This window comes from Choloepus didactylus, chromosome 7 (assembly GCF_015220235.1).
Source record: "Choloepus didactylus isolate mChoDid1 chromosome 7, mChoDid1.pri, whole genome shotgun sequence".
Classification (NCBI taxonomy): Eukaryota; Metazoa; Chordata; class Mammalia; order Pilosa; family Megalonychidae; genus Choloepus; species Choloepus didactylus.
The window spans coordinates 25,900,132-25,917,856 of NC_051313.1; the positions used below are offsets into that span (position 1 = coordinate 25,900,132).

The 17,725-nt window shown below is 36.3% G+C and overlaps 1 protein-coding gene across 2 annotated transcripts in view; it reads right to left on the bottom strand.

Moving 5' to 3' along the window:
- Positions 1-17,725, bottom strand: part of CLVS2 (clavesin 2) — a 77,520-nt gene that overhangs the window by 40,224 nt on the left and 19,571 nt on the right. For both annotated transcript variants that reach the window (XM_037844334.1, XM_037844335.1), the window contains exon 3: positions 15,924-16,098. In XM_037844334.1, coding sequence (XP_037700262.1) covers positions 15,924-16,098 — 175 coding nt within the window. The remainder of the gene's footprint in view (positions 1-15,923; positions 16,099-17,725) is intronic.

Genomic DNA, 17,725 nt, shown 5'->3' on the forward strand with positions numbered 1-17,725 from the left:
TATAAATTTATAAGAAAAATGATAAATAATGCTATGTATTTTAGGTTGGAATCAGACTCTAAAACTCAGATTTGCATGCAGGAGGTTTATCAGAGAGTGTTCTCAAGAACAAAACTCATAAGGAAGTTATTGAAAGAGAATTAGGCAGTGGAGACATTGAGCTGTGATACAGTTGCAATAGAGGCCTCTGCTGATTCCACAAGAAGCTCTGGAGCTGGAGTGGCTTTTCAGAGTTGTCCAGAATCGAGGAAAGGGGGCAAAATTTGTACTTGGACACTGACCCTCATCATTTATGTTCACTTATGTCCCTGGGGGTATAATCTCTGGCAAAGTATCTCCCTTTAGCAAGGACAATTTCTGGGACAAATCACATCTCTCACTGCAGCTTCTGGTCTCAAAGCACTTCTGTTTTACAATGTATTTCTTTCTGGCCAAGAAAATTGACCACTAAATGTATCCATGGATCTAATGGACCCATAGTGAGTCAGATCAAAGCTAGAACTCCATTGATTCCCTGCCTCCCATATACCCCTAGTCTAATGAGTGGGGGGTATCTGTTATAGTGCTTCAGGTACTTTGATATCAATGTCAACTAGACTTCTGTAACCAACCATCCTTGAAGTGTCAAGGTATCCCCTTTACCCTACTGTACAGTTACCTAAGTAAAGGGCTGTAAGTCCCTTTGAGGAATGACTGATGGGATCATTTGGTGCTGCAGTGTCCTTTTTCATGGGGATCTGCAGTCTTCTTCAGTCTATGGGTTCTGGGTTTGAGAATTGGCTCAGGTCAGGAAACTAGTCAAGGTAATCCAATATTTTATTGGGACAGCTAGCCTCATCCTTCTGATTTCTTTTGATTGATTACTCTGAGTAATGCCATTTTTGTCTTCCATCTATCTTTCCCAAAGGAACACCATGTGTTAAAAATCATATCCATAGCTCACTGAGAGTCAAGTCCTCTGGCTGCCATTCCAACCTTGACACCTGTCACAATAATTGCACCTAACTTGCTTCTGATATTTAAATGCCACAACTTGGTCAGTATTAATTCAGAATCTTGTGACTCCAATTGTCAAGAAGCCCTTTTCCTGCCTTTCTGTAATGCTTCAGCTATCTTATAATGCTGTTCTTCTTATTACTACTGTCCTTGTTTCAAATTTCTGAGATATTGCAGCCTTTCGTATGTTCCCTCCCAAGAGTATCCCATCCCATGTCCCATGGGTGAAAGTTTTAAGAACTGCAGAGAAAGGAAATGAAATAAGCTTCAGTGGCAGAGAGATTCCAAAAGGAGCCGAGAGGTCACTCTGGTGGGCACTCTTATGCACACTTTAGACAACCCTTTTTAGGTTCTAAAGAATTGGGGTAGCTGGTGGTGGATACCTGAAACTATCAAACTACAACCCAGAACCCATGAATCTCGAAGACAGTTGTATAAAAAGGTAGCTTATGAGGGGTGACAATGGGATTGGGAAAGCCATAAGGACCACACTCCACTTTGTCTAGTTTAGGGATGGATGAGTAGAAAAATAGGGGAAGGAAACAAACAGACAAAGGTACCCAGTGTTCTTTTTTACTTCAATTGCTCTTTTTCACTCTAATTATTATTCTTGTTATTTTTGTGTGTGTGCTAATGAAGGTGTCAGGGATTGATTTGGGTGATGAATGTACCACTATGTAATGATACTGTAAACAATCGAAAGTACGATTTGTTTTGTATGACTGCGTGGTATGTGAATATATCTCAATAAAATGAAGATTAAAAAAAAAAAGAACTGCAGAGAACCAGTGGTGTGGTCCTCCTTAATCTAATTTTAGAGTCTGCTTCCTAGCACCAGTCATAGTACAAACTCTCTTCCATAGGGCTCTCTGGGAAATAGACTTAGAGACTGAGATTTTCATATGAATTTTTATTGTGGCATGCTCTTGGGAATAGCACACATAAGGGACTGAAAGAAGAAGGAATGAGCAGAGGGAGAAGTGCAACTATGAGGCAATTGCACAGAAGATTCAGCTGATCCTATGGAAAGTTCCCAAGCTGGCCTTGCCTCTTAAAATTTTCTAAATTTAGGCAAGAAGTTCAGACTTTTGTATTCCCATAGTGATCAGTCATTGGAAAGGGGAATATACTTGGAGGAGGCAGTTTCCTCAGCTCTGTGAATAAGGATTTTCAAAGGGAGTCTACTTAACTTCCAATAATAAGTTTACCTTTGAACCAGTAGTCTCATTCCTTGAACACTGAAGTTTCAAATCTTACTGTATACAAGGTATTAGGGTATTTCAAAGTATTCCTTGAAATTCCATAGATATTTTAAAAATAAAATAAGAAAGGGATAACAGTATGATTTTTTTGGGATATAACTAATGCTGTTAGAAAAGAGATGTGGAAAGGGTTAAGTCTCATAAGCTATTGTATGTCTAAGAATTAAAGGTATGTACTTACCACTACATAATTATTGGATTTCAGGAAAATGAACAACATTTAAATTAGGTGCTTCAAATATAAATGCCCTAAAGGCAAAAAATAATAAACAGTTTTGAGCTCCTACTGTATCCCTAAGTATGTTATATTCAATCTGCATAACATAGTTATTTTTATCCCAAACTCATGGAGAAAGAAAATAAACCTCATGAAGTTTAGATAATTAACCCAAAGATATCCAGCTACAAAGTGGCAGAACTGGATATTAATCTCAGAATATTCTGGCTCCAAAGATGCACTTTTCTTTACTGTACAACTACATGCTACCTTTTAGATAGCATAATTAGTGAAATAAATTTGAATCTGATAACTCATATAAGTGTTTAACAATCAAGAATAAAATTAATTGGGAGTGGCTTTTTACTGAGTGGGACAAAAATGCAACAATATGAGAAGATTGGCAGAATATATTATACAATATATAATATATTATATATTATATTATACAAGGAGGACCAAGGTTGAGTTAATATTCCCCACCCAAAGGATTCTGATGAATTTGTAAGTTGTGTCAGATAGAAGGACTATATAGACTTGTAAAAGCAGAGGTGGTGTAAGGGTGTTGTGGAAAAGGAAGAGAGTTCCTTACTCAAGGCAAGAGTGTTTAAGACTATAGAGTGGCAAATTCTTGCCACAGGCTCATGCTAAAACTCATGGGATATCAGAGTAATAAATGCCACTATATTTTTACAACTCTGTCAAGAGAAGCATATCAATGACAGAAGTAGTCCTAGTAAATTTACATTTTAATCTTCATTTAAGAAAAATATTAAATCCATGACTAATTGTTCATGGTCATTTGATTAAATTCATAAAACATGTTCTCATCTAGGAATATTTTATAAGATTCTTATCATGCTGTTATGAGGAGGGAAGTCTAAATTAGGAAAAAAAAAACTTGCCCATTTTCCTCAACTATTTAGATACTTGGTTATGTTCATATTGAGATCCCAAAATCATCATTCACACCTGAATATAATTGGGATAATTATAATCTACCAGAACATGGTCTCATGATATTTCCATTAATATTATATCCTATCCTTTATATTCCAAAGTGCAAATGTAACACTATATTCCCATATTATTTTCATTAAAAAGGCCTATATATCAAAGTAGATAACCTTTACATCTTGTATTATAATCACTGAGATGTTTAATCATATAATAGTTGCAGAATTGTGGATTAATTAGACATTCACATAAATAATTACCAAATGAATTAAACAAGCAATCATTGCAATGAATGAACTCTAAGTTATGCATGCACTGTGTTAAGCAGTGGGAATATATAGATAAATTCAATTTTGTTCTTGAAATTGAGATGCTCACTATGTAATTGAGAACAGTGCAGAGAGAGATTTAAATTGATCATCTCTATGCAAATCCCTTCAGGAGGTTTCAGGAGAAGATATTTGTGATATTCCCAAGAGTGAATTCCCCAAAAGTTTTATATCCTAGAAATAAACCATGATGAGTTCTGTTTGTTATAAAGGGTCAATACCTATTTTAGAAAACTCAGTTATGTGCCCCAGAAAAAAACCTACTTAATCTCATTCCTGTGGGTGTGGACCCATTATAAATAGGATCTTCTGAAAATGTTATTTTTAGTTAAGGTGTGGCCAACTGAACCAGAATGGGTTTTAATCCTATGACTGGAGCCCTTAGAAAAGGAAAGCCATGGAGAGGCCCCAAAGCTGGAAGTCAGTGGGATCCTGGAAGAGAAAGGAGGGGACATTGCTATATGCATTGCCAAGTGATGCGAAAGCCAAGGAACACAACCCCAGGAGGAAGCAAGCCTTCTAACTTCTAAAACTGTGAGTCAATAAATTTCTGTTGCATAACCAACCCACTGTGCTATATTTGTCATAGCAGCCTGAGAAACTAAGGCAACTATTATACTCATATTTTATCAATTATCTGACAACTTGGAAGACAAGAGCCAGGGACTATAAACTTAAAAAAGAAAATCCTATATGGTATTAAAAAGGTGAATCAGCTGCCAGAAATGAGGGATTTTCTTCCTACAAAACTTTAATGGGTGAATTTTGTATGGTCTGCCAATTTAAGCTGATTAATTACATTATATAATAATCATTTTGGGGGGGTTAAAGTCATCTTCAATCTAAAGAGGTGATCTTCTTGTTATATAAGTTTAGTTAGATTCTCTTCTTCAGCACAGGTCAGAATATAACTGTGTGGACAGAACTGACTCCAACCAAATCCCTTCTTGGAACTAGGTATCATGCCAATCTCTCTCATATATGCTATCTTGTTTAATTCTCATAATAATAATACTATGGGGAAGGTAGTAACTCCATTTCTGTAGATGTGAAAACAAAGTCAGTTAAATGGTCTGTTCATAGTTGAGATCTGTATGTGGCAGAAGCAAGATTCAATGCTAGGAATTCTTGACTCTAATACCTGACCTAACCAGGCAATTTTCAGGAGGGGAGACAACCTTGCTTTTGACTATATCCTATATAATTTTTCTCCAAACAGCTTTCTATAAAGAAGACAGATAATTAAAACATGATTTTGCTGGAAGCCTGCTTAGAAGAAAGCAAACAATCTATTTCTTTCCTACATGGCCTGACAGTGAAAGGCAAATCATAGTGTGTCACTTCTCTACATACACCTCCAACTTAAGAACATATGTGTCTGTGAAATTAAGTTATAATTAACATCACGGGAAGCCTCAAATGGCAAAGGGAGGGGATAGGATAATTCTCCTCCCAATGCCAATGCATGAGTTTCCAGGGAACAAGTCTACTAACATCCAGAACAGGAACTAGATAGTGAAGGAAAAAGTCTGAAAGAGAGAATCTTGGGCCACTCAAAAAATGTAGACTTGACTCACACACACAGACTATGAGATTCAGGGATAATGGAGAAAATCTCTCTATTTTTGCAGGGATCATGACCTCTTCTAAGAGGTAAAGAGGCCTATTTTACAGGCCATGATGACCAGAGAAAAACAGAACCGTAAAGCGGAAAAGGACAAATCCCAACAACAGAGTTCCAAGGAGCTCTCCGTGGTGCTGCTCAGTTCAGCCTAAGCCTCCCTTCACTGTTTCTACAGAGCAATGAGGTCACTTTACCCTTTCTTTGAATTAAGATCTTTCCCAGGTCTAAATATTTACAAAGCTAGAACACAAGACTTCTACTCATCCACAGTAGAGTGGATTTTACTCCTCTTTCACTGAATAAATAACTTTTCCAAATTTTGCAGAGAGCAGAAACCCACCTGGATGCTGATCATATATTCCATGTTGGTACCTCAGGCCTTGGTTACCACCAAATACACGTTGTAGAGAGAGAATGGGCTGACAAGAGGCATCTCTCTGAGACCTTTTGATACCAGGTGATAAGGTTGCCTGTCTTCCTAAATCACTACCCAGTTGCAAATAAATCTGGTTTTCTAAGCCTTAATCTGTATAATAAAAAATTGATAAATTGAAGCCCCTCAAAATTAAAAACTCTTGCTCTGTGAATAGCCCTGTTAAGAGGATGATAAAGACAAACTACAGACTGTGAAAAAAATGTTTGCAAACTGCATATCCAACAAAGAGCTAGTATCTGGAACATGTAAGAAACTCTCAAAACTCAACAGTAAAAAAAAAAAGGTCAATTAAAAATGGGCAAAAAACATGAAGATTTCACTGAAAAGGATATACAATTGACATATAAACACCTGAAGTTATTTGATACCATTAATCATTAAGGATATACAAATTAAAACCACAATGAGATATCACCACATACCTATCGTAATTGTTAAAATAAAAAATAGTGACAAAACCCCTGGCAAGAATTCTCCAGAAACTGAATCACTTGGATATTGCTGGTGAGAATGTACAGTAGTACTGCTACTGTGGAAAACAGTTTGCAGTTTCTTATAAAACTGTAGATACACTTATATACAAGCCAACAATTACACTCCAGAGCATTTATCCCAGATAAATAAAAACTTATGTCCAGACAAAAGATGGACACAGATATTCATTTGCAGCCCTATTCATGATAGTCCAAAACTGAAATAACTTAAATGCCCTTCAATGGGTGAATGGTTAAAAGTGTGGTACATTCATCCTATGGAATACTAGTACTACTACTCCACAATAAAACAAAACAACTGTTGATACATGAGCCTCTAGATGAATCTCCAGAAAAAGTACGCTGAATAAAAAAGGGCTATCCCAAAAGGTGACATACTATAAGATTCTATTTACATAAAATATTTGAAATAAAAAATTATACAAATGGAGAACAGATTAGTGGTTGCCAAGGGTTGAGGAGAGAATGAGGGCAGGAGGGAAGTGTGCGTGGCTATTAAAGGGCAACATGAGGGATCCTTGTGGTGATGGAAACGTTACGTATCTTGATTGTATAAATGTCAATATCATGGTTGCGATATTGTGCAATAGCTCTGTGTGGTTTTACCATTAGAAGAATTCAGTAAAGGGCACACAGAATCTCACCTGTATTATTTCTCACAACTGTACATTGATCTACAATTATCTCAAAATAAAAATTTAAATTTTAATCAGAGAAACACCTGTGATCATGAAACAGAGACATGACATTACAGAGAGGATTAAGATCACAGACACGAAGTCCATATTACAAGAGCACCAGAAAAGGGAATCAGAAAATTTGAGAGAAAAAAATAACATGTCTTTTTCTACCTGAAAATTCAAGTGTCTGTTCTATAAAAAAGATCTGCTCCCAGATGTATGCTTATGAATGCCAAAAATCAAGAAAGATCCTAAAAGTCATTTACAGAGAACATGTAACTATCTATCCAGTGACAGGAGTTTGTCAGGAGTCTGGCTTATTTATCAGAAACAATCAATTTCAGTACCAAAGAAAAGTACTAAAAAAAGGAAAGTATTAAAGGAAAATGATTTTGAGCTCACACTTCTGTATCTAGTAAAACTATTGATCACATATAAAAACAAAACACACAAATTTTACCTCCCTTATACCTTTCAGAAAAATAAAAACCCTTAAGATTGAGTCTAAAACAAACAAAAAAAGAGTTGGAAGAATAGAGGAAATGAAATCCCAGAAAAGCTAATAAAACTCAAGAGTGCAATGAAAAAAACTTCTAAGATGACAGCTCTAAAATAGATCTAATGAGCAAGGGGTAAAAATTGTAACAGGAAACAGAGAGATCCTAGAATATCTTCAAGAGGAAAATGGTTTCTTCATAGTATCAATTTAACTGAAAAACTATGTAACAAGAATTAACCTTTACTTTCATTTATAAACTTCTGTACTGACTAAAATTATATTGACATGTTTTCACTATATGATTAAACAATGAATAAAACTCTGATGGTTTTTAAAGCACTTGATAAATATTGACAGTATGGCGGATGCACTGGATTCTACATCCTAAAGCATCACTGTGATTTTGTTTTCTGAGTACATGCAACAAAATTTGGTAAATGAAATCCTTTTGGTATTTTAGCAGTTAATATTCTTTTCTGAGTATTTCAAGTTAGACCACTTCACAAAAAAAACTTATTTTTGTTTTATGAAAATTACAATCCCAAATTCATAAGATTTCTAATTTCAATGGAAAGTAAAATAAATATAGCTCTTCTGAACACAATCTAAGGATTTTAGAAGAATTATTAACATTTTTAATTAAATTCAAGATGTTCAGAAATACTTATCTTACTGTTCACAGGAGGAGACTCAGAGTAATTTGTGAACAGTTGAATTGATTGAATCATAGCTATATTACATTTGTCATAGAGATATGGCTGTACTGACTCAAGTTCATATAACATACAAGCCCTCTCACCTAGGCAAAACAAGTCAGTACACATATAGTAGTCAGCACATAGTATGAATCATAGGAAAGATGTATTTTTTCTTTTCTACTTGAATGTAAGAATTAAATTTCCTTGAAACACTCTCTAATTGTTACTTCTTTTCAGAAAACAGAAGCAATGCACCCTTTAAAGAGCTGATTGAAGAGTCATCAAAGTTCTTTTAGAGAGTCAATATTAGGAAAGAGAGTAAAAGATGTCCACCCATTTCCTCTTCTTTCTAGGAATGCAGTTAGACTACATTTCTCAACCACTCCTGCAGTGATGAGTGCCCACTTGACTGAATTAAGCCAAGGAATGCAAGAGGAAGCAACATCCACCACTTCCAAGTCTGGCCCTTAAAAATCTATCTTATTTGGTCCTTCATCACCTTACAGGGAAATGGAATGGAGTTGAGCAGAGTAACTTTAGAAACCACGTCTTAATTTTCCTGACATACTATTACAAAACCCATGAAATGCTTTTGACTTGAAAACAGGAATTTATTGGCTCATGGTTTTGAGGCTAGAAGGCAATCCTTGGGTTTCTTGGGTTTCCCACCACATGACAATGTCCTCTCCTTTCTCTTTTGGGTTCCTGCTGACTTTGGGCTTCTGGCTCTTCTCTGTGGCTTTCTCTAATTCTGGTTTCTGGATGCTTTCTCTTTATAAGGCCCCCAGTAATTCAGATTAAGACCCAACCTCATTCAGTTGGCCACATCTTAACTTAAAATAACATCTTGAAGAGATGCTATTTACAATGGGTTCACACCTACCACAGGAAAGTGGATTCAGATTAGGAACATGTTTAAATTTGAGTACATAATTGGAGTTGCACAGAGTAACCTTGAAAATCTCATGTAAAAGATGGCAGGGCAACAAGATGGCAGGAATATGGTCACTGGATCACAAAGAAGAGCATCACAGACCGATCAGAAAATTTATGCAAGAGATGGTTGAGTCAAAGTACACATTTTTAAATTCGTTTGTTACAGCAGCTATAATTAACTTAAGTAGCTCCCTCATAATCTCACTCATGTTAAAATTCTAACTGATTGGAGGCTTTCATAAGCACTTGACTTTAGGCCACAGTAGAACACAACTATTAATTGTGCATAAAATAGCAGCCCAGAATAAATCCCAGAAGGCACTGCTTTTGTGGCACTGTTTTTGTGACTTCTCCAATTGCAGATGAGAGGAACACTGAGACCACTAAAAACAGCTCCTCTGAATAGCTATAATGAAAACTAAAGAGTGTTTCCATTTCCAGAACAGTCTTAAGAAAATATAACACACATGTTACCCATGGATGAAATGGAAGAATCACTCACCTCCAAGATTCTGGAATATGGTATGAGAATTTTAAAATATAAGAAGGCAATTTAAATTGAGACTTCAAAAGATTTTAATTCAATGTCCATAGGTCTACATTTATGAAGATGAAATGATTAGACATCTAAAAGGTAAGCATGGCGATTTCATCAGCATCTCTAGGGAACCCTGGTGCCATAGGGATTTTAAACTAATTTTTGAAAGGATAAGTGGATGTTCACATTTCGCAGTTTTGAATTAAAGAGAGTGAAAAAAAAATGAAGCTCCACTGGTACAGAAGGATATATCAAGATGGCATTTACACTGCTGTCAGAATGAATAAGAGAACTTGTACTAACTCATCTTTTTTGTTCTCTAGGTAAGGACATGTCTAAACATAGGCAATCAAATGAAATGCAGAATGACTCATATGGTCCCTTCAGTTTTTCATTATAGATAATTACTTTCTATCCATTCATCATTATCTCAATGACCCAGACCAAAAAATTGTTACATTGCTTCTGTCCCTTTTTTTGCTTCAATTATTTGACCATTTGAAGGAAAATGATAGCTAGTCTCTTTTTCAGTGGTTAGAAGTGTAGACATATTAAATGTTATTGATAATCACTTAAACTCTCTACTTTAATTCAGTAAGAATGTAATAAGTAACTCCAGGGCATTCACCTCTTTATTTTTGCCAAGGTTGAACTTGCTTCCTAGACCTAGATGTTTTTAAAAGATTCAGCTGTGAATGAAAGGAAACAGAGAGCAATGTCTGCATATACATATATATACATATACACCAATCTAACCCATTACCAAAGATTATATAATCCCCAACTGGCTGGCTGAACTGAATAATATATATAGCTTTTACATGCCTATTGTTAGCTTTTAAGAAAGACTTACAACATTCTACTTCTGGAGACCAAACCTCTCAGCCAAACCACTGCATTCTCACACCATGACATAAAGCAGCTTTAGGGCTTTCACTCATTTTGTTTCAAGTTAAGAAACAACTGAAAGGAGTCGCAATTAGCTCAGACAGCTATGCATGTGATGAACAAAAATGTCACTTTTTTTTTTAACCCACTGTCCTCGTCACCGTTTCTCAATATGGATCTGCCTGGGCAGGCACAGTGTGGAAATGAATGCTCCCACTGCCGGGCTGTCTGAATGAATACAGTCCAGAGTCTGTGTATTCATCTTCAAAGAGATACAAGTTACATCATCCCCCTCCCATCAATGCACCATAATGCTGCCTTAACTTTACAAAGTAACTGGTATACATGAAGTTTCTGCTACTGCCTGGAGAATTGCCAGCCTGAAACCTATTGGCAGGTCAACAGACATTGCAAAGAACATTCTTGCAAAATATAGACTCCTTTTGTTTTATTATGAATTTCCTATTTTATTCAATATCTCACAGTGTTCCTTTTTACATTCTCCTTTAACCACCCTACACACACACACACACACACAGACACACACATATGCACACAACCCCAAAGCTGCTAGAAACTACAGATAGGATGTGGAAGATTGAATAAACTACCACTTGGTGGAAGTTAACGGAGCTTTACACCCAACAGCCTGGGACAGAGAGTTCCAAGTCATTAGCATGTCCTCAGTTTTTGGCAAGATTCCCTGGGTAAGACTGGGCTTCCAAACAGGCAGAGCCAGAACGGGTAGTGGCAGCTCTTCCTGCCTTCCACTTGAATGATCAGAGAGCTCTGAGAGCCAGCAGATTGGTGGCTGCTGGTAATGCTGGGTCCTTGAGTCAAAGACAAGGCCAGCATTAAGCACTGTGAATTGATTACATACTCTCCATTCTTTTGCAAGTCCTATTTATTAAGGACTCTTACAACATCTGGCACTGTTTAAGGAACTTTGAGATGGCTCTGCATCTGGGCCTTATGTAGCAATTCAGAGAGCTTTTCAATTTTGTTACGGCTAATCCCCTTGCCAGCAAGCCATGCCTTGACTGCATGATGTACTTTTCAACAGATGGAGTTTGGGGATTCCTGTGAAATTGTGAAATCAAAAGCATAGATACACTGGGACAGAGATGAAGGGAAATAACAGATAACTAAATCCACAGGGCAACAAACAACACAGGTAGGATTAGGGTAAGTTAAGAAATTCACAAATTGAGAGATTTCTGTATTTGTAAAAGAGTTTGAGTTTTTCATTACTAAAGAGTTTTAAGATGGCAATGCTTTACAAGAAAAAAATCAGATAAAAGTAGTGCAGCAGCAACCAAAAAATATTTAAAAGATCATCATTTCACTTTAAATGAAAAGAGAGTCTGGGTTATTTCAGGTATTTCCAAACATTCCATGTTTTAATTGGCTTCCCAGGAAGATATTTCAGAGTCTACAAGTCACATTCAGTTAATCTTGCATTGATTTCCTTAGATGCTTCCTGTTTCTAAGACAAACTAATCAATTAACTTCTTGTAAGTAGCAAGACAATTTTCCTTGTATTTGCTTTCAAATGAAGCCTGAATACCTTCTTTCCACAAAAATATCTGCTATTGCTTCTTATCTATGAAGGCAACATATTATAATAGTAAAATTGGTTGATAGATTTAATTTTTTGAAAACATTTTGATGATTTGCACAAAGAAAGCCTACAGAATTGTATAAATCAATATTATAAATAGCTTATCAATTTGTGGTTGTGTTGATAAAAATGCTCTTTAGCTGTCAGCAAAATGGCTTTCCCTTGGCCTCCATGGTTCATCACAAAGAACTGGGAGGCTGGAGGTCAATTAAAGAGGCAGATCACTGGAAAGAAGAAAACGGTTCAGCCATTTGGTCATTTGTGACTTCTTTAATTAAAGGCTCTAACCTCAGCCTGCCACATTTTCTTGGGGACAGCCCTAGAGACAAGAGAAATAACAAGATTCAGGAAAGACATTGGTCTTTGAAGTCAGAGAACCTGGATTCACGCCTTCATGCCAGCTGAGAGAATTTCACTGGCCAAGCATCTTAAATTCTTGAAGTTTCATTTCCTGTCCTGTAAAATAGGAGTTATATAATTACTTCAAGAGTAGTTTGAGGGTTTTCTGGATCTAACCCTTTCCGCTTCTCTTCCAAGTCCATTCTTCTACCAGAGAGATCTTTCCAGAGCAGAGGAGTGGTCAGGCCACTACACTGTCCTAAACCCCTTCACGTCTGGAGAGCACAGGCCCAACCAGCACAGCATACCATCTTCTTCCTCATACAAGATCTCAGCCTGCCTTTCCAGGCTCCTCTTTAGTCACTGGCCAAAATTCACTCCTCATCTAGCCACTTCAATTCAGATTCAAGTACTTTCAACCCTTACAGCAAGGTTCTGGTTCTAGCACCTCACCAGTGGCCCACCTTAAATGCCCTTACTTTCTTTGTTCACTTAGCAACCTCTTCCTCATGGTTCAGAATCTCTCCAAAGTCACTACCTTTCCAGCTGTGCCTAGAGCTTCTCCCAAAAGAAACAAAGATACATTTTCACCAGGTGAAACAATTTCATTTTTACTTGACTTCCAACATGAAAATACATTTTATTTGACATCTGACTTAAAAATATCTAGATTCCATTTAACCACACAGAGAAGTAATAGAAAAAAATACAATCTGTGTATCTACCATCTGCGCACCAAAAGCAAAATGCAGTATTATTCAGAATCAATCAACTTTAATCCTTCACCATCTAGGTAGTCACTGAATTGTAAGAGAAGAGCACACATCCAGAAAAACGTGCCACCTGAAAAATGAGCTGATCCACATTTATTACCTCAGTCATCAATACCACTTGCCAAGTGCAAGATGTAGTGTATGTATCATTTCTAAGATAATAATTACTAAAAATTGGCTATATGCTGCCAATTTTAAAAATGAAGAGGATGAGACTGAAACAGATTAAGTGATTTGCCCAAGTCTTAAATATGAAGCAATGTTGCCAGCCAAATCCAGGTCTGTTTGCCTCCAAAGCCCATTCCAGGCTTCCACAGTGTCTTAAGTGACCTTAATCTGTTATCAAACATAGGCCTAAAGCAATGGTCTACATTTCTTTCTCCAAGATGTCAGGTGCTATTGCTACCCAGGTCACTTAAAATATTCTTTTATTTGATGAAAAAGGATTTTTGTGTGTGGAGGGACAAAGTATATGGTTACCTCAGGATTCTATATTCCCTATTCATTGTGTTTAGATATAGATAGGTTATATATAGCTATAGATATAGTTATGGATATAGAAATGGATATAAATATAAAGACATATATATATATATATATATATATATATAGCGCATTAAACAAAAAAATCAATTTCAACTGGAGAATAATTGTGTTTAACAATTATTGACTTATCAAATTTATTCCCAGGAAGAGATTATTTCTTTTCAGTGGCTTCACAATTGGCAAATGGGAAAAATCAACCCTGTTTACTCAGCCTGTGACCTGGGTGGAAGACGAAGGGGGCTGAGATGTTTATGGGGACTTAAGATCAGGCAGTTCCATCTGTGCAGTCAGCACAAGTCCATTCAGGGATGGGGGTCATTTTTCTCTCTAGACACAAGCATAGAGGTTTAGCCTGACTGTAGCTCCTACTGTGCTCCCACTTCACACACCTAAAGAAGTTGTCCTGATAGTAGCCAGAGCTAATGGAGAAGCTCCCAAACTGGTTGTCAGCTTGTTCCCCTGCAAAGACTTGTCACATGACTATTAAATGACCCCATAAAGTGTGTAGGTTGGCAAACAGCCAGGCGCTGAGTCTATCCTTAGGATTAAAATTGCTTAGGGAATAATATGAATTCTCTAGTCCTTCACGCAGCTGAAGGCCTGGCCCACCCAATGCAAATAGCAGACAGGTTAAATAGGGACATAAATTATAACAGGCTAGGTTATCATTCTGGGTTAATTTGTTGGAGGTAAAGAATTTTCTTTACAAGCTGAAGAACACTTTATATATTCATGACAACAGGACAGAAATAGAACGAACCTACGTGATATAAGCATTTCCATTCAAGCCCCATCAAATGCCCTCTCCCAACCTTTATTAACTCTGTGGAGTCATAAAGAAAAAAGGCGTTGCTGGAGATGATAAGACAGTAGCAAGTCTGACTCACCAAGAGTAAGTCAGGAAGCTTGCCATCTGGATAAAAGTACCCGGAGAAAAAGAATCAGTGCTGCTTACTAAGTCCAAAGGCAGAAATCAAACCATGAATTCAATTTCGTTAAGATGTCCTGCCGCCTGGAGAAATGGCCCTCTTTTAGGGGTCATCAGCCATCAATTCAGGTGGCTGTAGACACAGTCAAAAATTACTATGGAGCAGGGATAATTTTGGTCTATTCAACATAAGAAAAATGGCTGAACATCCTGATGTAATAAATGACAAAAATATAATCATTTATTTGAAAATAAGTAATATTCTCAGTGGTAAAAGTAGAAATATTAACTGTTGACTTGCAAACTTCCAAAATACATGTAAGAAATACATAGAATAAATATTGAGTAACGTCACTTAAGATTTAACTTGTAAATCTTTTAAAATGTTTAAAATATATTCCATAAAAATTATATATAAAGTAGCGTGAAACAAAGTAGAAAACAAAATGATGTCTTAAATGTTAAAAAGAAAATGCAGTAGGAGGTTTATGAAATGCCATTAAATATTAATTCATTTTTCTTTTTATAATTCCCAACCAGTTAAAGAAATATCATCCACTGGAGGATGTGACATTCTGCTATAAGCTACATATGACTGACAACACCCCCCACTCACAAAAAGAACAAAAGCCCCAAGTAAGTTCAAAAAATTAATTAAAACAGTGTTTTTGTATCTTAAAGGCCAAAAACATTGATTGACTTTCCAACAGTTTTTAGACAACATGAAGAAAATACAGATCATATCCCAAATTCACCCTATTAATGGGATAATGAAGCAAATATTAACTAATTAACTAATATACACAGAAAAGAAAAGAGAAACAAACAAAAATATGACATTTTAAATTGCTAATAATTAAAATCCAAAAGACGTTGCTTGTTATGATTGTCAAGATAAAAGTCTCAGTTTGTCACTCGTATTTACATTAGTGAGTGCGATAGCCAGGTGCCATGTCCTCTCATCTGAAAAATAAAAGACCCATGTTCTTCAGCTTTTCTTCTATAATCCTTCATTCAGTTAGTGTTGCAATAAAAAATATTAATTTTTTTTATTCTGTGAGTGAGAATGTTTTTTTATTCTAACAAATGAGACAAGGGAAGTTAAAGCATTTGATCAGGAGTTAAGGGAGACTAAGAAACACGATAACTTGTAAATCTTTACCTGGAGGCCTTCAATAGCTAATCGCAGCATGCTTGGCGTAAGTTTAGAAGCTTGCTTGAAGGTGAAGTTACTCCAGTCTATGATCAAAACAAATCCATTCACTTGAAGCTCAGGATCTTCAATCATGGCCTCTAAAGAAAGCAAGATGGCACGCAAAATATCCACCAGTGTGTACCTATCAGCAACAGAAAAATACTGCGTTAAATCTGACAACTATCATAGAAAATATAGAAAGTTTGTAGCACACTGAAAATCTTGTGATTTTGTTTAACCAACCTCTTTTAAGAGGAAGTTTGGTTTATACGTGCTCATGGGACGTATCAGAATTTCACATGCTTTCTACCAAAACAAACTACAATAATTTGAAAATATCAGTTTCATGTTTTATACTTATTTAACGTGCCTTCAGGCTTCCTTAGGATTTTCTAAAATATAATTTCAACTACTCAAAAAAACAAGCATGGTACTGTTAAATGGCTCAAAAATGAGCATAACAAAACAGACATTCTGTCATCTTCTATTTGAAAACTTTGACAGTGAGATCTAAAGGAGTGTTACCAATAAACAAGATCACTGTACTTGAACAGTCATGGTCAAAAGTGTCAACAGAATTTAATTATTTGGACTGAGTTTGTATGATAGGAATAAAAGAAAAGAAAGAAGGAAAGGTGGAAGGGACAGAATGAAAGGGACGTTAATAAAAAAGAAATTGAAAAGTTATGGAAATTTACTTTTTATAATGCAAGCCATAAAATTTAGGGGTTGGGTCTTTATCTCTTTCCCTCTTACAGCCTAGCATACCAACTGACACATTGTAGAAACTCAGTAATTGCTTTTTACAGTCCTGTGAAATGAGAACAGGATAGACTGTAAAGACATTAGCAACAGGGGCTAACCCTAGATTAAGTCAGTGGCAGTAAGAACAAAGAAAAGAAGCCACTTTTGAGAGGCATTTCAGAGTGAAGTAAACTGGTCAAAATTTGATGCTTGATTAGATGTGGGAGTTAAAATTGAGGGAAGAGGAAAGGATGGCATGCGGATTCCAGGTAAATGGTAAAATCATTCATCAGAATCAAGAATGCAAAAAGAGGATACAGCTGGGGATGGCTGGAAATGGAGAGTTTTGAACAGAACCTGTTTTGAGAAACAAGCTGGATACCCAGAAGGAAATATCAAGAGGACATCTGAAAAAAATAGGACCTAAACTCAGGAGAGAGCCCAAAGCTGAAGATTCCAGAATTGAAAGCATATAGACCCTCAGTTCAAGGAAATGAAAGAGGTAATGTAGTCAGAGCTGAGGAAAAATGAGATAATTACTCAAGAAGAATCCTCAAGAAAACCTAACATTTAAGAGGAACCTGCAAACTTTTGGAGGATGTTAGCAATTTCAATTTTTGTTTCACCCACATTTCAAGTATTTTCTCCTGAGACCTTCAGGTGAAGATGTCCAGGAAAAGCAAAAGATATATGGACCTCAGAGACAATGTGAGGTGGGCGTGGGGGTGGGGTATGGATTAGATTAGAAATCACCAGCAGTTAGTGGAATGGATCGTCTCACCAGAGAGAAAATAAGAGATGTTGAGTATACGTGAGGGAGTAGTTCTATTTGGTACTTCTAAAAACATTTGGAAGCAAATGGAGAAAACATAGTAGTTCAGAAAGGAAAGAATAATGTAACTATGGAGCTTCAGATGATTTCTCATCTTCTCTGAGCCTCATTTCCTTATGTATCAAATCTGTACTTTGGAATAGAATTTCCTTTAGGACACCAACAATAAACACACATAGGACATGGGGTGAGA